The following is a 16,845-nucleotide window of genomic DNA, read 5'->3' on the forward strand; positions in this document are numbered from 1 at the left end:
TAATTAAGTTTATTTATAACTAAAATAAATTTGATGTATAGCAAATATTGACGTCAAAACACTAAATTAATACAACATTTCAATACAAAACTGAATTAAAAAAAAAACATTTACTGTACTTTTTGTCTTTGACATGTACAAAAAATATTAGATGAGAACACTAAACTAATACAACATTTACAAAAATTATTTAAGAATAAACGATACTTTTTGTAGTTGTACTTGCAAGGTCTTTGTAGTTGACATATAAAGTCTAATAGGAAAGAATCAATTATCTACAATCACTTTTAAGATTCATTATACAGTTTTTGGATTGGGGATGGCTCTCAATCATGAAGGGTTTTGGGTCATCATCATAAACTTGAGATACTGATCATATAACTCCCACAACAAGAGCCCTAAAATTGTATCTCTTGCGAGGCTCTTCAAAGCCATTTGAATCCAGCCGGTAGATGTAGTAGTACCACCACCATCAGAAGAATCTCCTCTTCCCACCAAATCCCTAAACCGGAGATCACCAGAGTCCGATACCAACGCGTAGATCACACCATTCATGTGTCCTTTTCCGATCACACCCACCACCGTTTTACACCCATTCACCGCCTTACTCCTCTTCAACGACCAAGCAATATACTGCCATATACCAAAATTGTCAAAAACATTTAAGCAGTCTCAATACTTAGCATCAGCATTCCGTTTCTCAGTTTGGTCCGGCTAGAAAATTTGGGTTCCCTCCGGTTTGGTGTTTAAACTTTTTTTTGTTTTTTTTTTTTATGTTTAAACTTACAGTGTCTCTTTCGTGTATTAGTGGCTGTAGGAGAGATGGGTATGAGAAACTTAGCCGTTCATAAAGCTGCAAACTTCCATTGCTTTCATCGGTCTCTTGTTCCTGTTGCAATGAATATACAACCGCTTATTACAACTTAATATTGTCGACATTTTATGGAAAGAGAACAGAACCTTAATCTCTGCTGCGGATACACTGGATGACGACGTGATTGCCCGAGTAACACCCATCACCAGATTAATCTTCTCTCCCCATTTCAAAGAGTCCCAGGCCCTTTGAAGCTACAACGTTACAGAGTTATGTCCCCAAGTGTAACTAAAAGAAAACGATCCTTTTACTATAAAGATCCGCATAGAATTACTGTTATTTCGATAGGTCGATCTCCAAGAACCAGCTGCGCACCAACTTCCTCAGACGCTTTCCGAGCAGCTCGAAACTGCAAGCAAAGTTTGATCAAAGAACAGTCTCAAAAAGTTCCCTTGGTGGGTTCTCAAAGACAAAGACAAATACCTCATCACCGAAAGGCCGGTCAGCGACGGAAGATAACTTGGAAGAGAAAACCGCCAAGAGAAGTCGCAAAGCCAAAGCAGTTTGGCCTCCTATAAATCATCCCAACACCAAAGAATCAATCATTTCATCAACGTTGAAGTTGAAGAAGCTTTTATTAGTTTACCTAAGTCTAAACTCCGACCAACAGCACCAAGAAAGCCTGTTCCGGACAATGACAAGGCTCCAGACTTTAAGTTCTGGTCTTCCTCTCCGACACCAGAAGTGTACATAATCCCAGCTCTGCAACGTGTTACTGTCAGATACGACAAAAATCTCAAACCTGGAACATAATAAAAAAAAGACTTTCCTGCTACGGCAGAGCTCGACAGCGACATTATCTGGCTTCACCGTGCGTACCACGCGTTCGACATGGGACGCAGACTCCTGGGAGATATGAGAAGTGCCGACGAGCCAAATCGACTCAGGCTCCACGAACTCCTTGCGCCAGGGTGGAGTTGGGCCGAAGCTCTGCTTCTGGACAAGAACCAACGTCCCGTTATCTGCGAGGTCGAGCAGCTCCGGGAAAGTGCTGGCGATCGCGGCGCGTGAGTCCGACGCGAGGCTGTTGCGGAAGTCGAAGTCTGGGGGAGGAGCCTGGACGGAGGCTTTGATGGGTTTGAAGAAAGGCTTTGAAGCGAGGGGCTCTGAAGTGAAGAAGGGGAAGGTCAGTGGATTCGAAAGGAGTTTCATCGGATGATCAAGATTGAGATTTCTTGATTTTTTTTTATCGTGTTTGTGTGAAGAATTATTGAATCTTTTGATGATTGGTTTTGATTTCATGTGGGTGGTTTTTGTGGTATACAGAGGATGCACGTTAATGGCCACTCATCTATGAATCACAAACATGGAGGAAGCATTAGTCAATATTCAAAAACTCTAGTATTTAATTATATTCCTATTTTATCATGTTTTAATGTTCTGGTTTTTGATGTGTTGTTTGTCTAAAGATCAAACTCAAGTCGATTCTTGAATGAGAGTTTTGTCATTAGCTTTGTCTGTCTTTCTAAACTCTTTCCTTTTCTCACTTGATAAATAGGATTTAAATTTTAAAGAAACTATATGATATATTTTTACATATCAGTACAACCACATTCACTCGCACATTTTCTGCTTATCACATCAATGCTTCTCGCCTTTACATTCTTTCACGTCATCGGTCTTAGTATTGTTACTATTGTATCGGTTCAGGAATCAGGACAATACAATTATTTGGGATAAAAAGAGTCTTTTTCCTTAGGGTTGTTGGACCGGTTGGTCATGGACATGGCGAGATGAAATATTCACCTCGACCTCCTTATACGCCAAATAGTGACGGGCTGGGCCTGACCAACAGTACTCTTTTGTTGCCATATTTTTGTAGCTCATTAAATTAAAGAACAACCGAATCAAACCAATGGATACATGTTCCAATCTCAAATGAGTATAATATAGATCAAAAATAAATCTAGAGCAAGAATGAGAAAAACTCCATTAGAGAGTATCAAGAAACTCTTAGAAGAAGAAACTAAAGAACTTTATGATATTTTCTGATTGAATCTCTTTCTCTGTAACGTTATGCACTTGTATTGTTTCTCCCGCTGAACGTCATGATTCACTCATCTTCTACCATGTAGCTTCTTAGAGCATCTGCATCAGTAAACTTCATCAGAGCCGGCTCAATAGTGTTATGGGCTCTAGGGCGAAATATTTTTTTTTTACTCTCTAAAATTTATATATAGATAATGTTTAAAATATTTTTAAAATTTAATCAGTAATATTTTGTAATGAAAATAAAACTATCTACATAACAAATAATTTGGACCCTTTTCAATTTTATTTATTATATTTATAATTTTTTATATATCAAAATATAGATTTATAAAAAATTAGGCCCCTTAATTAGTATTATACGGGGGGATACGGGCTTGGACCCGGGGCAGTCGCACCGCTTGTCCCCCCTAATAAGCCGGCACTGAATTTCATGGGGAATTCACACAGTTTTCGAAAAAAAAATATTAAAATAAACAAAAGAAGTGAACCTGTCTCCTGCGAGGTCACTGCACTGAACCCGGGTCATCACTGTAGCGCAGGTCCCACGGCACGTGACGGCCCACGATTGATCCGATTAATTATTATTATTTTTTAAAAACAAAAATCAAACAGAAAAAAAATAATAAAAAAATACTTTGTGAACCCCTTCCATGGGTTCACTGATGCAGATGCCCTTATGATTTCTTCTTAGTGATACTGACCAACAACTATGCCACATCATCTAGTCTTTACTTTATTTCTTGTATCAAATGTTTCTCTGTTGGAGAGAAGATTCCATAATGGAATACAAAACTGACTTAAGACTGTGGAAGGGTACCCGGTAATGACCGGGGGGAAGCAAACAAGTAATATATAAGGAACTTAGGTCAATCCAATTACCGCCAATTGGTTTTAAGTTAAAAGTTCAAGAAACTAAATATGATATCAGAGAAGGTTCACACCCGGTCCCATTATCCGGCCCAAAAAGTGGCACGACCAATCCATTAATTGATGGCCCAATAAGGTTCAATTCCGCCGAAATAGATAAAAAGAGCATTAGCTGGGAGGGAGTACGATGAAGTTTGTCGATATTAACTGTTATATACACCATTATCTCGAGGGAGAGTGTTAGAAAGATGATCCTACATTGAAATATGATGTATCTCAAGCTTAGAATCCTTTCTTTTACTTGTCAGTCAATCTGCTGAAGGAGAGTAGCAACCGATCGTGAGCAGTTTCTATGGAGGCGTTTATTTCTTTATGTCCAAGTCCAATAGATATATCGTCACTTGCCAATACAACAGCAGTAGGGGCCTGCCTTTTTATAACAAGAAGTTGCTCTATAGTTTTATAAGATCTCTAGATATGCACAACTTATATGATACATATAGTCTAGTTGCAAAAACCTTCCAATCTGATACACCTACAGGCGGATTCGACCAACAGAAAACAGTAGGAAAAAACCAAGTACCACCATATTTGAACATCTAAAAAATGGAATGGATAACATATATCAAAATATCAAGATACATGTTAAAAAAATTATACAAAAAGAGTATTCCTCTCTTAACTCTCTCCACTTCATAAGCATATCTAAGTTATCTCCAGCATCCGGCACGCGCGTGAGTTGCGCATGCGATGCTGTCGTCCTCTCTCCTCTATCCTCGGTTTGAATTTGGTTCCTTCGTGGTCATCTCTTTCCTCTGCCTTGCTCGTTGCTCTGACTCTGAAGGTTTGTTTGGTTGAGCCTCTGCTCGCGAGGAAGCGCGACTCCGGCTTGATCTTTGTTGGTTTTTGGAGCCTCAACGGGAGGAAATGTGGTGTCTTACGGCGGGGCTCGGTTTTTGGGTTTTCATAAGATAAATTTTGCTTTTGATTGCGCATGGATGTGGCTCCAAGCTGTCAGCGGTTCTGGTTTGTAGGTCCTGGATCTGCTCCCTTTACTTCTGCTAGCGCGATGTCTGGAGACGTGTGTGGTTGCTTAGTCTCGGTGTCATGGTGAGTCATACCCTGTTCTAATAGATACCATGGTTGCCTCATAGAGTCCGCTACTTGAAGACATGTTTAGTCGTCTGGCGTGTATCGTATCTAGCGGTGTTGGTGTGTGGAGTCTCGCCACATTACGGTTTGTTTGTTGTTGTCTATGGTTTCTTCGATCTAGCACTGGCGATCTCCCATCCATTTTGTCTTGCCTCTTCGTGGTGTTACATCCAGTCTCTTATTTTGAAGCTTGTTGACGGCTTCATTGTTGTTTTGCTCATGTTTATTTGGTGGTTGAATCGTTATAACGTGTGGAAGCAAAAGGTTACTGTTTCTCGGTTCTCGATGACGGCGTATGACGATACTTGTTGTGGTATGTCGTGGTATGAGGTCATATTGCTCTCCTCGGTGACTCCATTCAGAGTTTAGCACATTTCTTTGCAGGTCTTCGAGCTTAAGCTGGTTCTAGTACATCGGTCTTCTTGTGCCCGTTTTTTGCAGCTTTCTCGGTTGTTGTTTTTTTATTGCGATGAGGTTACTGTGTCTCTTTGTTGCGGCTGTGTGATATCTTTACTGGCTGTTGGATGTGTGTGTATTTGGAGGAAGCCCTCGGTGTCTCGCTGTAGGTGTCAGGTATGGGTTCTTCATCCTCATTCCTCTTTGAGCTTCATGGAGCGTAGGATTCGGCGAGGAGGAGAGTTGGATGCTTCAAGCGGATTAATTTAGATGAGATGGTGAAGACGAAAGTGTCTGGTGTTGTGTATCCGATTAGTTAAAGCTATCAATTTCAATGTTGTATCGAATTTTGCTTGCTTCCAGGTATTGTTGGGTTGCGAGTCAATCCCGCCCCGCTTGCCCTGCAAATCCGCGGATTGAGTGAATTTTAAAAAAAAAACACTTGACCCACAAAAAGAAAATAAAAAATCCGCATACGCCCCGCTTAAACCCGCAGGTGATCTGCTAAACACGCGGACAATATTAATAATAATAAAATTTATTTTTTTAATTTTTTTAATTAAATTAATAATAATGATGTATTTATATTTCAATAATTATTAAAATAGTTTTTGTTTCTTTTTTTTTAAAAAAAAATTGTGGATTGGCGAGTATCAGCGGTTTAAATTTGGTTGACTTATACCCGCGAATTAATTTTTTTTAAATCACTCGCTGCATCCGCCCTGCGGCGGATCAAACAGACCGGGTCCACGGATAATGATTTTAATTCTCAGTTCTACTTCCAACCCAAATTTCTCTGTAACAATGCCCTTTCGGAAAGAATTAAATTTAAAAGAAAAAAATACATGTTGTTTACAAATAGGAGATACAGTAGCTCATTTCATTTTGAGTGATTTTGTGGGCTGTAGTTATTAAAAAATAAAGAATATGAAATCAAGCCTATCAGAGCGTCCTACCGTGAATCTCATCGTGTGGGATATTAATTTCATAGGCTCCTCGTCTGACCAAGCTTGGCTGGCTTCCTTAAGTGCTCACCATTGCCCCCATTAAGGAGTAATATATTTTGACTTTTAATCTCTTTTTTTCTTTCCCTCTTTTGGTTCACCTTATAGTATTGGATTAAATTAATAATTCCAAGGAGGAGGATGATTGGTGTTGATTAGTTTAAAATGTAATCGCGCAGAGTACGTGTTCTATTGGCAGCCTCGCTTTAAAGTTATTTTGAGATCGTTGGCAAAAGTGGAAATGAATAGCTTTTGGTACAACTCATTAAGAATGGATACGCCTACGGAAGAGCATCATTCACTGTGTTCCAACTACAAAATGTTCTGATTTGTTTAATGTTCCAAATTCTTTACTGTATTTAAATACAGTTTGGAAATATTAAACAGAAATGTCATAAACAACTTTATTTGTTCAATGATCGTTTTATTTTTTAAACTTTGAATTAATGACATGTGATTGCTCCTGTAGACGTCAGCACAACCACATTCACAAAATTGTACAAAATATTATTGTATATTCAACTGTTAAAGTGCTCTTAAAATATTATGGTTTCCAGAAAATCAAGTTACTGAAAACATCAAAAAAAAATTTTAATTGCAGTTAATTGATAAATTGTTCTCTTGAAATCGTCTTTGTCAAGTTATATTTCTAATGGTTTAAATATATTTTTCAAAAGCTTGTTTTGTTTTTTTATGCAATGTAACCTAACAATTCTTTTGTTATCATTTTTGATAAATTTGACTGAGTAAAATATTTGTTTACGGAAGAAGCACCAAATTGATAAAATAGCTGTATCATGAAATATTTTAAAATATTAAACATTTTTTCTTAAATACAAATTTTTTTGATCAACTATTATTATATACAATTTAAATTATAAGTTATCATTGTTTATCTAGCCTTTTGTTTTTTTAGCGTATTTCTTACTTCCTGACAACCATTGAAAGTACGAATATACCGCGAGTAGTTTTGCTCATTCGTAACGCGAAATGTTGTTCTTCTGTCCCATCAATTCTCTATTGGTTCACTGTAACTTTATTATAACCTTAAAATAATTTTCGTTTGGCTGAACAGATTACCCGTGAGGCCATAAAGTCACTATCAGAAGCACTACTCAGTTTGAATGTATAATAAATTACTGCATGTGGTAAGAATCGAATCAATAGATGTTTAATTGGGGATTTGGTCATCTTAAGTGGCTGTCTCTACATGGGGTTCAGAAATATACTTTTAGTTTGCAAATCTTGGTTGACATTTTAAGCAATGAGTATACAAATTATAGTGGTACTGGTTATTAAAAGACTTTATAATATGTCAAAACGAGGAATGAGCAACGTGAAGAATTGCAATTTCTCTTTATACGATCATCATAAACAAATTATAATCTAACTCGTATTTATGTGTAAACAGCTAAACATCATTATAAAAAAGCATGATCTTACGATTTACCCACGGGTTCTCTCTCTCCTCACATAATCACATTCATATAAATATACACACATTGATACAAAAAAGACAGAACACAGTTACATTTCACTTAAGCCTAATCATCAGACAAAACTTAAAAGCTTCTTCGTGTTTTCTTTATGTCGAACGGTAGTAATTCGCCGACCACCCGGACGACGTCGTTTCGCGTAGCTTCCCTCGCACTGCCTTCAAAATCTTCTGATCAGTCTCCTCAGTCATCTCCAGGCTCATCTTCGTCCCCAACTCCAACGCGGAGGCCTTCTCTCCCCGCCGGTGGATCTCCGGCGAGAAGAACGGCGACTGGATTATCCGGCCGGCACTCATTATTCAGGGGAATTCGTCTACGGAACGGAAAATGGGTGTCGGAGATTCGAGAGCCGCGTAAAACGACGCGAATATGGCTCGGGACTTATCCCCTCCCGGAGATGGCTGCCGCCGCTTACGACGTGGCGGCGCTAGCTCTGAAAGGCCCCGACGCCGTTTTGAACTTTCCTGGTTTGGCTTTGACTTATGTGGCTCCGGCTTCTAACTCTGCCGCGGATATTAGAGCTGCCGCCGGGAGAGCCGCGGAGATGAAGCAACCGGAGAGGGTATTGGAGCCGGGTCAATCCGAGAAGGAGGAGGAAGAAGAAGCAATATTGTCTTCTTCGTTGGAGTTTATGGACGAGGAAGCGATGCTGAATATGCCGAATTTGTTGACGGAGATGGCGCATGGGATGTTGATGAGTCCACCGAGGATGACAGATCCGGCTCCGGAGAATCATGAAGAAGATAGTCTCTGGAGTTACAGATGATTCCATTGAAACTGTCTTTTTCTTCTTCTTATCTTTTTTTTCCCGGTCGGAAAAGATTTTTGTTTTTGTTCTTTGTTTGCTTTTTGAGTCGTTGTTATGAATGTTGCATGCTGAATCGTTCCATACGACCTTCGATTGCTTGCATGCGATCATTTAGAGCTTCCATATTCTTCTCCATGACAGTAGTTGAAACGATGACGTGATTATATCCTCCTATGAATATCAAATTGTTGATTGAGCTCCGCCATCATCAAATTAAGCTTGCCGATTATTTGTATCTGATCATATCCTCCTCTGATGATTTCAAAACATAGTCTTAAGCCTTGAAGACTATGGACAAAACATAGTCTTCTCCCTTAGTCTCTTTTTTGCATATCATCTCCAAGGCTTATCAAAAGTGGGTAAGATTGTGCGATGTCGAGCTGTTTTGAGACGGAATTGGGAGACTTTTGATCCTTGTTTTGTCCATTTTCATGTTTTCAGCGTTATCTATGTCTTGTAATCAAGACCGGATCTGAGATTTTAGGAGTTTGAAACATTTCTCAAGAATTTAACTAATTAAATTATTTTTTTTGAGGATCTATGCTTATTTTTTAAAAAAGTAACCTCCAAATTTTTTGGGGACCAATACCAATGTTTCAGTGACTTATGCCCAGATCCAGCCCTACTTGTAACAACGCTTGGATTTGTATGGTCAAATTGTGATAATAAAATATCTACTACTCCCTCCGTTTTTTAATATAAGTCGTTTTACAGCTATGCACGAAGATTAAGAAAACCATTAATTTCTTATATTTTCTAAACAAAAATATCATTAATTATTTACCTAACCACAATTCAACCAATAGAAAAATAGAAGATATATTACTATTGGTCATACAACATTAATTATTAATAAATTTTACATAGAAAACCGAAAACGACATATAATTTGGAACAAAAAAGTTTCTCTAAAACGACTTATAATAAAAAACGGAGGGAGTATTCAAGAAAGATTCAGGACTGAAGTCTAAGTATAGCTTTGGGGTTTCAAGACTTGTATTCTTATGTCTTGGATAACATTACAAGATCAAGGTGCTAATAAAGTCAGGCTTTTCAAAAACAAGAAGTGGTGTTTGAAAACCTAGTACACAAGTTCCAGTGGAACAGTATAACTATTATTTGACTAGTAAGAAAGATTTTTACTATATCACATTTTGCCATCAATTTGGGTTTGGTGGCTTCATAGTTCACTCAACATATCGTGTATATATAGCATGTTACTGGTACCATATTTTTTTTTAAATCCCAAAACGAATGTGGTAACAATAAAAACAAATTGTGATCCATGCATCTCAGATCTGTCTGGATAGAAAGAGTATCAAACTTATTCCAAAGTTAATCTGTAAAGGAAACGAAGAAACCAGAGAGACAAGGAGGAATGTGGGATGATGATCAAGGCTGGTAAACCTCGGGAAGACGAAGGCCAACACTCGCTGCAGACTTGCCAAGCACTCGCTTCATTTCTTCAGTTCTATCAACTGCAATGTTGTATGAGAACAACAGATCCTGCAATAACCAATTTATGAGACTAAAACACACACACCAAAAAAAAAAAAACAAGTCTGTATATGTAAAAAATGGGAATGCCATTAAGCATCAAACCTTGTGAGAGTGAATGCTGTTAAGAAGATAAGTGTAGTTGCGGGCAAGGTTGATTTTGTCGAGTGAGTGTGCCTTCTTCTTCCGAAACTCGGTCTTTACAAAGTCTGTGAAATGAGACTTGTGGTCTTCTTTGCCAACATGTTTCACAACTGCTTTAAGAAGGTCTCGGTAGACTCTAGCAGCAGCTACAACAACTTCACCACCACTCATCTTCCTATAAAGCAATCATTTTTTAATAAAAAACTCGAACTTTGGGTTGAGAAAATGAGAAACCCAATAACAAACGTATCGTATCGAATAACAAACGGACAAATCATTAAATCGGAGAAAAACGCACCTGATTATTCCGGCGAAATGATTTGTAGACGATCCCAAAAACGTTCCCTGTGAACTCGAGAGAAAGAGAGAGAGAGATTGGGTTACGAGAGAGAGAGAGAGAGATTGAGTACTAAACCGGGTCTGAAGATTTCATTACATTTTGGTTCGTCCTATATGGTTCAGAGTGAGTCGAAAGAGACTCGGTGCGGAAGGTGAGTAGTTGGGCCGCCATATCCGTGAATCATTTCGGCCCGGATAGAGTTCACTTGGGCCTAGTTTCGAGCCTGGGACCTATGTGCGTTGACGGTTCAGGGTGAATCGCAAGAGATTCAGTGCGGAAGGTAATTACCCAAGACCGATTACAAAGCAAAGTAGTAAATGGCCAACTGTTATTCATATCTCATAGATATAATTAATTAATAAATAGATATGGAAGATTAAGGCAGACTACACATTTAATCATTTACTAGATCTGGACCCGCACAACCGTGCGGGTATTTATTTTCAAGTTTATATATATATATATATTATTTTATATAATTAGTATATATTTTTAAGGTTATTTATATATTTGAATATGTATACATTTTTTAAAAATACAATAATTTTAAATTTTTTTGCTGTAAATTATTTATTTCAAATCATCACACATATATATATATATATATATATAAATATTGTTTTTATTATATATTTGTCATATTGATTTTGTGTTTGATTATAAAACCAAATTTTTTATGCAAGATAAAAACATATTCAAAAATTATTTTGTAATTAATTTATTATGATCCTGATCCGTAATTCAAAGAAAGTAATTTTTTATATTTATTTATTTTAGATAATTAATTACTGTGTATATACAATTTTAAGATAAGTTAATTTTTATACATGTATTATATAGTTTACTGATGTTAAACTGTTCTACCAACATACTATTCTTTAGCATAAAATATTTTATATTTATGAAAATAAAATATATTAACTTATCAATTTAAAATAATTTTATCATATTTAGTTCAATATTATGGTTTTCTTTTAAAATGTTAGATGTTATTATAATAGATAAAATAGGACATGATTTTATTTTTTTCGTTTTATAAAGATAACAGTATATATATATTAATTTATAATAACATTTCATTACTAACTACAAAATTAATGAAAATATTTATGTAGAATTTTGACAGGTAAGATCTTGTTATAATCTTTAAAGATTTGTTAGAATTTTTAAATATAGATATTTTTATTTTAATTTAAAAGATATCAAAAGATATTATGATTTAAGTAATTATAAATTTTATATTATATTAGTATTAAGGAAATACATTTAATAAAATTTCTAAATGATGATCTAAATAAAAATATCACACATGAAAAAAGTCATCATTTCTATTTTAATAGATAAGTTATTTTTTTTAATTTGATCACACAAGATATGTATAATATTGGTATAACTGGTTAACCGGCAGTATAGTCACACCAAAACCAAAAGATAAAAGATAATTTGAATCAAACTTGTGGTCGAGATTTTCACATAAAATGTTTAGACTAAACCGGTGCTATAATTTTATAATAAAATGTTTAGAACAAACCGAAGTTTATTCAGTGGTTAAGTACATTCAAGAAGTTGCACGTTACAATTCTATATATTTGAAGATAATTTATGCTGGTTATCCAAACCAGAATTTTAGGTATATTGTTGTCATATAGTTTCGATTAGTTAGACATAATAATGATAAGGTTAGAGATTAAATATGATATGACTTTCTAGGAATAAGTTCATTAGGTTTATTTTTAAAAAAATCACACATGAATTAAGGTTGTGACTTCTATTTTAATATATAAGATTATTTTCTGATACATAAACTTAATATTATAGGCTGTTTTAGCCAAAAGAAAATTTAAATAATTCTCCAAAAATATATATTTTATATTGAACTAAATATATTTTAACCAGTTATAAAAATTAAGATTCCCTCTATTTCATAATGATATACAGTGAAACCTCTATAAATTAATAATGTTTGGACAACACCAAAACTATAATTTTTTTATTAATTTATATAGATATTATTTTATCGATATACTAATTGAACCAAAAATTCAATTTGGGATTATAAAATTATATTATTTTATAGAGATTTTTAGTGTATATTAATTTATAGAGTATTAATTTAAAGAAGTTATATTGTATGTTGTTTTAGATAAAGTACAAAAACTAAGAAAATTATCATTTTCCAAAAGGATTATTTAATATTTGGTCTAAATATAATTCAATTGGGAATAAAAATGTTAGCAAATTATATTGGGTACACAATATTAAATCAAGATAAAATCTATTTAAAAATATGGAAACAACTTATATTTTAAAACAAAGTAATAGAATATATTGTATTTCAAGTCTGATGCACATAGCAGACAGCAATGTTCTAAATCGCTAGCTGGTAGCGCTTCATAGAGAATTATTGTCTAGACGGATGCATAGATCGATTTTTTGGACGCTTGAACCGATTTTTAATAAATCGGTTAGGAAAATTGTTTAGAACATTGGCAGACAGGAAACAAAGGCTAGTAGTATAATTAATAGACCAACTGAATTGGACAAAGTAATATAAGATGTTTAGGTAAAAACACGCATATTAAAAAAAATCGTTGTTTTGTCTAGAAAGTATTATTATTTAAATTATAAATTAGTGTTATTCAATCAACTAAAAATAGATTATCAAATATTGATTAGTTGCATAGTTTTTAATAAAGTAAAAGGTCACCAAAAAAAATAAAAACATATTATATTAAAACATCAAAATTCTTTAAAAAATCATACATTTAGAAACGGAGGGAGGAACTACTATCAAAGTTTATCGAAGGTGTATATAATGTGGCAATAACTACTATCAAAGTTTATTGAAGGTGTATATAATGTGGCAAGCTCTAAAATAATGCAAAAGTGGTTCCTCTCATGCATCTCGATTTTTATAGCTAGGTTGTTGCGACAAGATCTTTGCATGTAGAAAATATAAACAAAAAGTTTTTATATGTTGTGTTACTACTTTGATAGAATACTAATTAACTACTTAAACATTTGATATGTAGATCAAAACTATTAGTCAATCATATTTCTTGTGACTATCTGTATAAGTACTACTCTTGACAAAAAAAAAATTGAAAAGATTCAACAAATTAGATTTTAGAAATTAGAAAAACCCCTCCTTTAAAAATAATTACCAAGACCCTAAACTCTTTGTATGAATGTAGGAGCAATAAATAAGTGTTGGTGAACCATCAAAGCTTCCTCTCATAAAGATGAACGAAAAGAGGCTCATGCTTCATCATATTATATAAACCCTATCAAACCTACTCATTTTGTTGGCTATGTTCTAAATATAAAGAACCAAACACAAGCTTTCACCATAATGAGTTTTCCAATATTATGGCTGTTTCACATAATTTTCATCATAATATTCATCATCTCCCATGTTTCGTGTTATCCAGATCAAGGTACAATACTTTTTTTTTCTTTACGTATATATCAATCATGCAGTGTGTGACAATATAATATTTTAAATTGTGTATTAAATTAGTGTAATCTTTATTTTCTCGTGAAGCTGGGAATTATAGTTTTATGAAGGATGCAACCTTCGCACCAACGTTCGCTCGCTACGATTACATCATCATCGGAGGAGGTACCTCCGGTTGCGCGTTAGCCGCAACGCTATCTCAAAACGCTACCGTTTTGGTCCTAGAACGCGGCGGCTCGCCTTACGAAAACCCTACGGCGACAGATATCCAAAACTTCGCTACAACACTCTCAAACACATCTCCCAAATCGTGGTCGCAGCTCTTCGTCTCCGAAGACGGCGTTTACAACACACGTGCGCGCGTCCTAGGTGGAGGCTCCGTGCTAAACGCTGGATTCTACACACGTGCGGGGGATGACTACGTTAAGGAGGCTGAATGGAAGAGCGATGAAGTCGAAGCTGCTTATGAGTGGGTTGAGAATAAAATAGCGTTCGAACCGCCGGTTATGGGATGGCAAACGGCGTTAAAAGACGGGCTTTTGGAGGCTGGTGAGTTTCCGTATAATGGTTTCACGTACAATCATACCTACGGGACCAAGATTGGTGGTACGATTTTTGATAATGTCGGTCAGAGACATACCGCTGCGAATCTGTTGGAGTACGCAAATCCGGACACGGTTGCTGTCTATTTGCACGCTACTGTTCATAAGATCGTCTTCACCACTAAAGGTATTTGATCGATCTAAACCTATTTTCTTTCTTTCAATTCCTTGGATTAGAAGGTATCGATTATGTATTAAATTTCGTTTCGTGTTTGTTACTTCTTCTTTGCTTTTTGATTTAGACACGATCTGTTCGAGAAAAATAGAAATTTTGTTGTTTTCATGCATATTAAAAAACTGATAAATTTTTTACAATTTACAGCTTACTATTATTAAAGAACAAAAAAATATAGAAAACACAAAATTTATTTATTGTAACAAGTTTTTTTTCTTCCAAAACATCGATTTTCATATACAGAAGCAATTATGGTTTTTGGTTTTGGAATGATATTATATATACATATCTATATAATAATCTTTTATGGTATATAGTTAACAACACAAACTCTTGACAAATTTGATTTAAATATACTAAAACCGATTTCAATTTGCTTTTATTGGAACCTTACGGTTCAGTTTTGGTTTTATATTTAAATATGTTCACCTTTAAATATGTTTACCTCTATTTTGGATATGAAAATATGTTTTGGACAGGAAGACCAAGGCCAAAAGCATACGGAGTGATATTTCAAGACGAAAATGGAGTGTTACACAAGGCAGAGCTTGCTAAGAACGCAATGAACGAGGTGATTTTGTCTGCAGGTGCCATTGGGAGCCCGCAGCTGCTGATGCTGAGCGGTGTGGGTCCTATGGCTCATCTTGCAGCTCACGGGATTAAACCGGTGGTCTTAGATCATCCAATGGTCGGGCAAGGAATGGCAGATAATCCAATGAACGCCATCTTTATTCCTTCACCTACGCCTGTGGAGGTTTCTCTAATACAAGCCGTTGGGATCACAAAATTTGATAGTTACATTGAAGGAGCAAGTGGCGTCATCTTCTCTTATAGTTGGACTCGTAATTACTTCGATGGCGTTTTGAACTATCTTAACGAGGTATAATATCTATAAACACATTAAACGTTTTTACAACTATATGTTTACTAATGAAATTATATGCTAATGTTTTTTTCTTTCATTGTGTAAGATTCAGACAAGCCATACCACTACATCCACACCACTCTCCACTCAATCCATTACAGATTTTTTCAAATCTATAGATCCGTTATTCAATGCGACCACACAAGCCGGTGTAATCCTCCAGAAAGTGGCGGGACCGGTCTCGAGAGGTCACTTGGAGCTTAGGAACACAAACCCATATGATAATCCTTCAGTGAGATTTAACTACTATCAAGAGCCAGAGGATTTGAAGAAATGTGTTGAAGGGATTACCACTATCATTAAAGTGATTAACTCGAAGGCATTTTCCAAATTCAAGTACCCGGAGGCGACCATACCTGGCTTGCTTGATCTAATACTGAACGTTCCCACTAATCTACGGCCGAGGCACGTAACCTCGGTGTTTAATTTAAAACAATTTTGCATCGACACTGTGATGACTATTTGGCATTACCATGGAGGTTGCCAAATTGGAAGAGTGGTAGACAAGAATTACAAAGTTTTAGGTATTGATGGTTTAAGGGTTATCGATGGATCAACATTTCTCAAGTCTCCAGGCACAAATCCTCAAGCTACGGTTATGATGCTTGGAAGGTAAATTCATAAACCCAATGACGAAGCCATCAAAAAAATATTGAACATTTTGTTAAGAAATGATTGTTTTGATTGATATCTGTAGGTATATGGGACAAAAGATTCTTAAAGAGAGGGAAGCTTTCCTCGAAAAGAAAGAAGAAGAAGCATGATTAGATATTACTTTTGAGATATATGCTAAACGAATCATGAACTTGGAATTGTTTTAATCAATGTATGGTGGGTGAACTAAAATAGTCTGAATGTGTACATCCGTCCATGTTTTGATTCTATTATGTATAACAATGGTGGAATCTTTTGAACTGCAGTTGGTTCTTGTGCGTAGTATATGCTTTGATTTTTAAGCCTGCCTTTTAAATTTTCCAAGCAGTGGCTTGGAAAGTTAAACATCTACTATATGTAAAGGAGGAAGAAGTTACAACAAAATCTCAAGAGTAAACTGTTAGATGAAAGATATCATCAGTAAAAGGGGAATTCAACTTTGGCAAAGAAACTATTATCAGT

General features: G+C 35.5%; 4 protein-coding genes across 5 annotated transcripts; 2 read left to right on the plus strand and 2 right to left on the minus strand.

The window, feature by feature from the left end:
* Positions 1 to 91: 91 nt before the first annotated feature.
* LOC103852117 (traB domain-containing protein) lies at positions 92 to 2,209 on the minus strand. Its single transcript, XM_009129012.3, has 7 exons — positions 1,644 to 2,209; positions 1,461 to 1,576; positions 1,298 to 1,386; positions 1,149 to 1,223; positions 961 to 1,068; positions 788 to 889; positions 92 to 633 (listed from the first exon to the last, which is right to left on the minus strand). The coding sequence occupies exons 1-7, from the start codon at positions 2,114 to 2,116 to the stop codon at positions 331 to 333; spliced, it is 1,266 nt and encodes a 421-aa protein (XP_009127260.1). The 5' UTR covers positions 2,117 to 2,209; the 3' UTR covers positions 92 to 330.
* A 1,866-nt stretch (positions 2,210 to 4,075) lies between these two features.
* On the plus strand, positions 4,076 to 8,824 carry LOC103852118 (ethylene-responsive transcription factor ERF025). Its single transcript, XM_033284897.1, has one exon. It carries the CDS (start codon positions 7,873 to 7,875, stop codon positions 8,545 to 8,547), a length of 675 nt encoding a protein of 224 aa, XP_033140788.1. The 5' UTR covers positions 4,076 to 7,872; the 3' UTR covers positions 8,548 to 8,824.
* A 951-nt stretch (positions 8,825 to 9,775) lies between these two features.
* LOC103852119 lies at positions 9,776 to 10,667 on the minus strand. The gene is made up of 3 exons (XM_009129014.3): positions 10,529 to 10,667; positions 10,192 to 10,405; positions 9,776 to 10,095 (listed from the first exon to the last, which is right to left on the minus strand). The coding sequence occupies exons 2-3, from the start codon at positions 10,399 to 10,401 to the stop codon at positions 9,982 to 9,984; spliced, it is 324 nt and encodes a 107-aa protein (XP_009127262.1). The 5' UTR covers positions 10,402 to 10,405; positions 10,529 to 10,667; the 3' UTR covers positions 9,776 to 9,981.
* Positions 10,668 to 11,209: 542 nt separating this feature from the next.
* On the plus strand, positions 11,210 to 16,682 carry LOC103852121 (protein HOTHEAD). 2 transcript variants are annotated; one of them, XM_009129016.3, is made up of 5 exons: positions 11,210 to 14,007; positions 14,115 to 14,756; positions 15,284 to 15,684; positions 15,782 to 16,341; positions 16,427 to 16,682. In XM_009129016.3, exons 1-5 carry the CDS (start codon positions 13,923 to 13,925, stop codon positions 16,491 to 16,493), a joined length of 1,755 nt encoding a protein of 584 aa, XP_009127264.1. In that variant the 5' UTR covers positions 11,210 to 13,922; the 3' UTR covers positions 16,494 to 16,682. The 2 variants fall into 2 exon arrangements, with proteins under 2 accessions (XP_009127264.1, XP_009127263.1); XM_009129015.3 differs by having other exon boundaries at positions 13,923 to 14,007; positions 15,776 to 16,341.
* The last annotated feature ends 163 nt before the right edge of the window (positions 16,683 to 16,845 follow it).

This window comes from Brassica rapa, chromosome A02 (assembly GCF_000309985.2).
Source record: "Brassica rapa cultivar Chiifu-401-42 chromosome A02, CAAS_Brap_v3.01, whole genome shotgun sequence".
In the NCBI taxonomy this organism is placed as follows: Eukaryota; Viridiplantae; Streptophyta; class Magnoliopsida; order Brassicales; family Brassicaceae; genus Brassica; species Brassica rapa.

Excerpts from the sequence above, each read along its gene's own strand:
- LOC103852121 (XM_009129015.3), top strand. The coding sequence starts at position 13,923 with ATGAGTTTTCCAATATTATGGCTGTTTCACATAATTTTCATCATAATA. Across the intron at positions 14,008-14,114 it reads TTCGTGTTATCCAGATCAAG|CTGGGAATTATAGTTTTATG; the intron begins GTACAATACTTT and ends TTTCTCGTGAAG. Across the intron at positions 14,757-15,283 it reads GATCGTCTTCACCACTAAAG|GAAGACCAAGGCCAAAAGCA; the intron begins GTATTTGATCGA and ends TGTTTTGGACAG.
- LOC103852119 (XM_009129014.3), bottom strand. The coding sequence starts at position 10,401 with ATGAGTGGTGGTGAAGTTGTTGTAGCTGCTGCTAGAGTCTACCGAGAC. Across the intron at positions 10,096-10,191 it reads ACAGCATTCACTCTCACAAG|GATCTGTTGTTCTCATACAA; the intron begins GTTTGATGCTTA and ends TGGTTATTGCAG.
- LOC103852118 (XM_033284897.1), top strand. The coding sequence starts at position 7,873 with ATGTCGAACGGTAGTAATTCGCCGACCACCCGGACGACGTCGTTTCGC.
- LOC103852117 (XM_009129012.3), bottom strand. The coding sequence starts at position 2,116 with ATGAAATCAAAACCAATCATCAAAAGATTCAATAATTCTTCACACAAA. Across the intron at positions 1,577-1,643 it reads GTCGAGCTCTGCCGTAGCAG|AGCTGGGATTATGTACACTT; the intron begins GAAAGTCTTTTT and ends AACACGTTGCAG. Across the intron at positions 890-960 it reads TATCCGCAGCAGAGATTAAG|GAACAAGAGACCGATGAAAG; the intron begins GTTCTGTTCTCT and ends TCATTGCAACAG.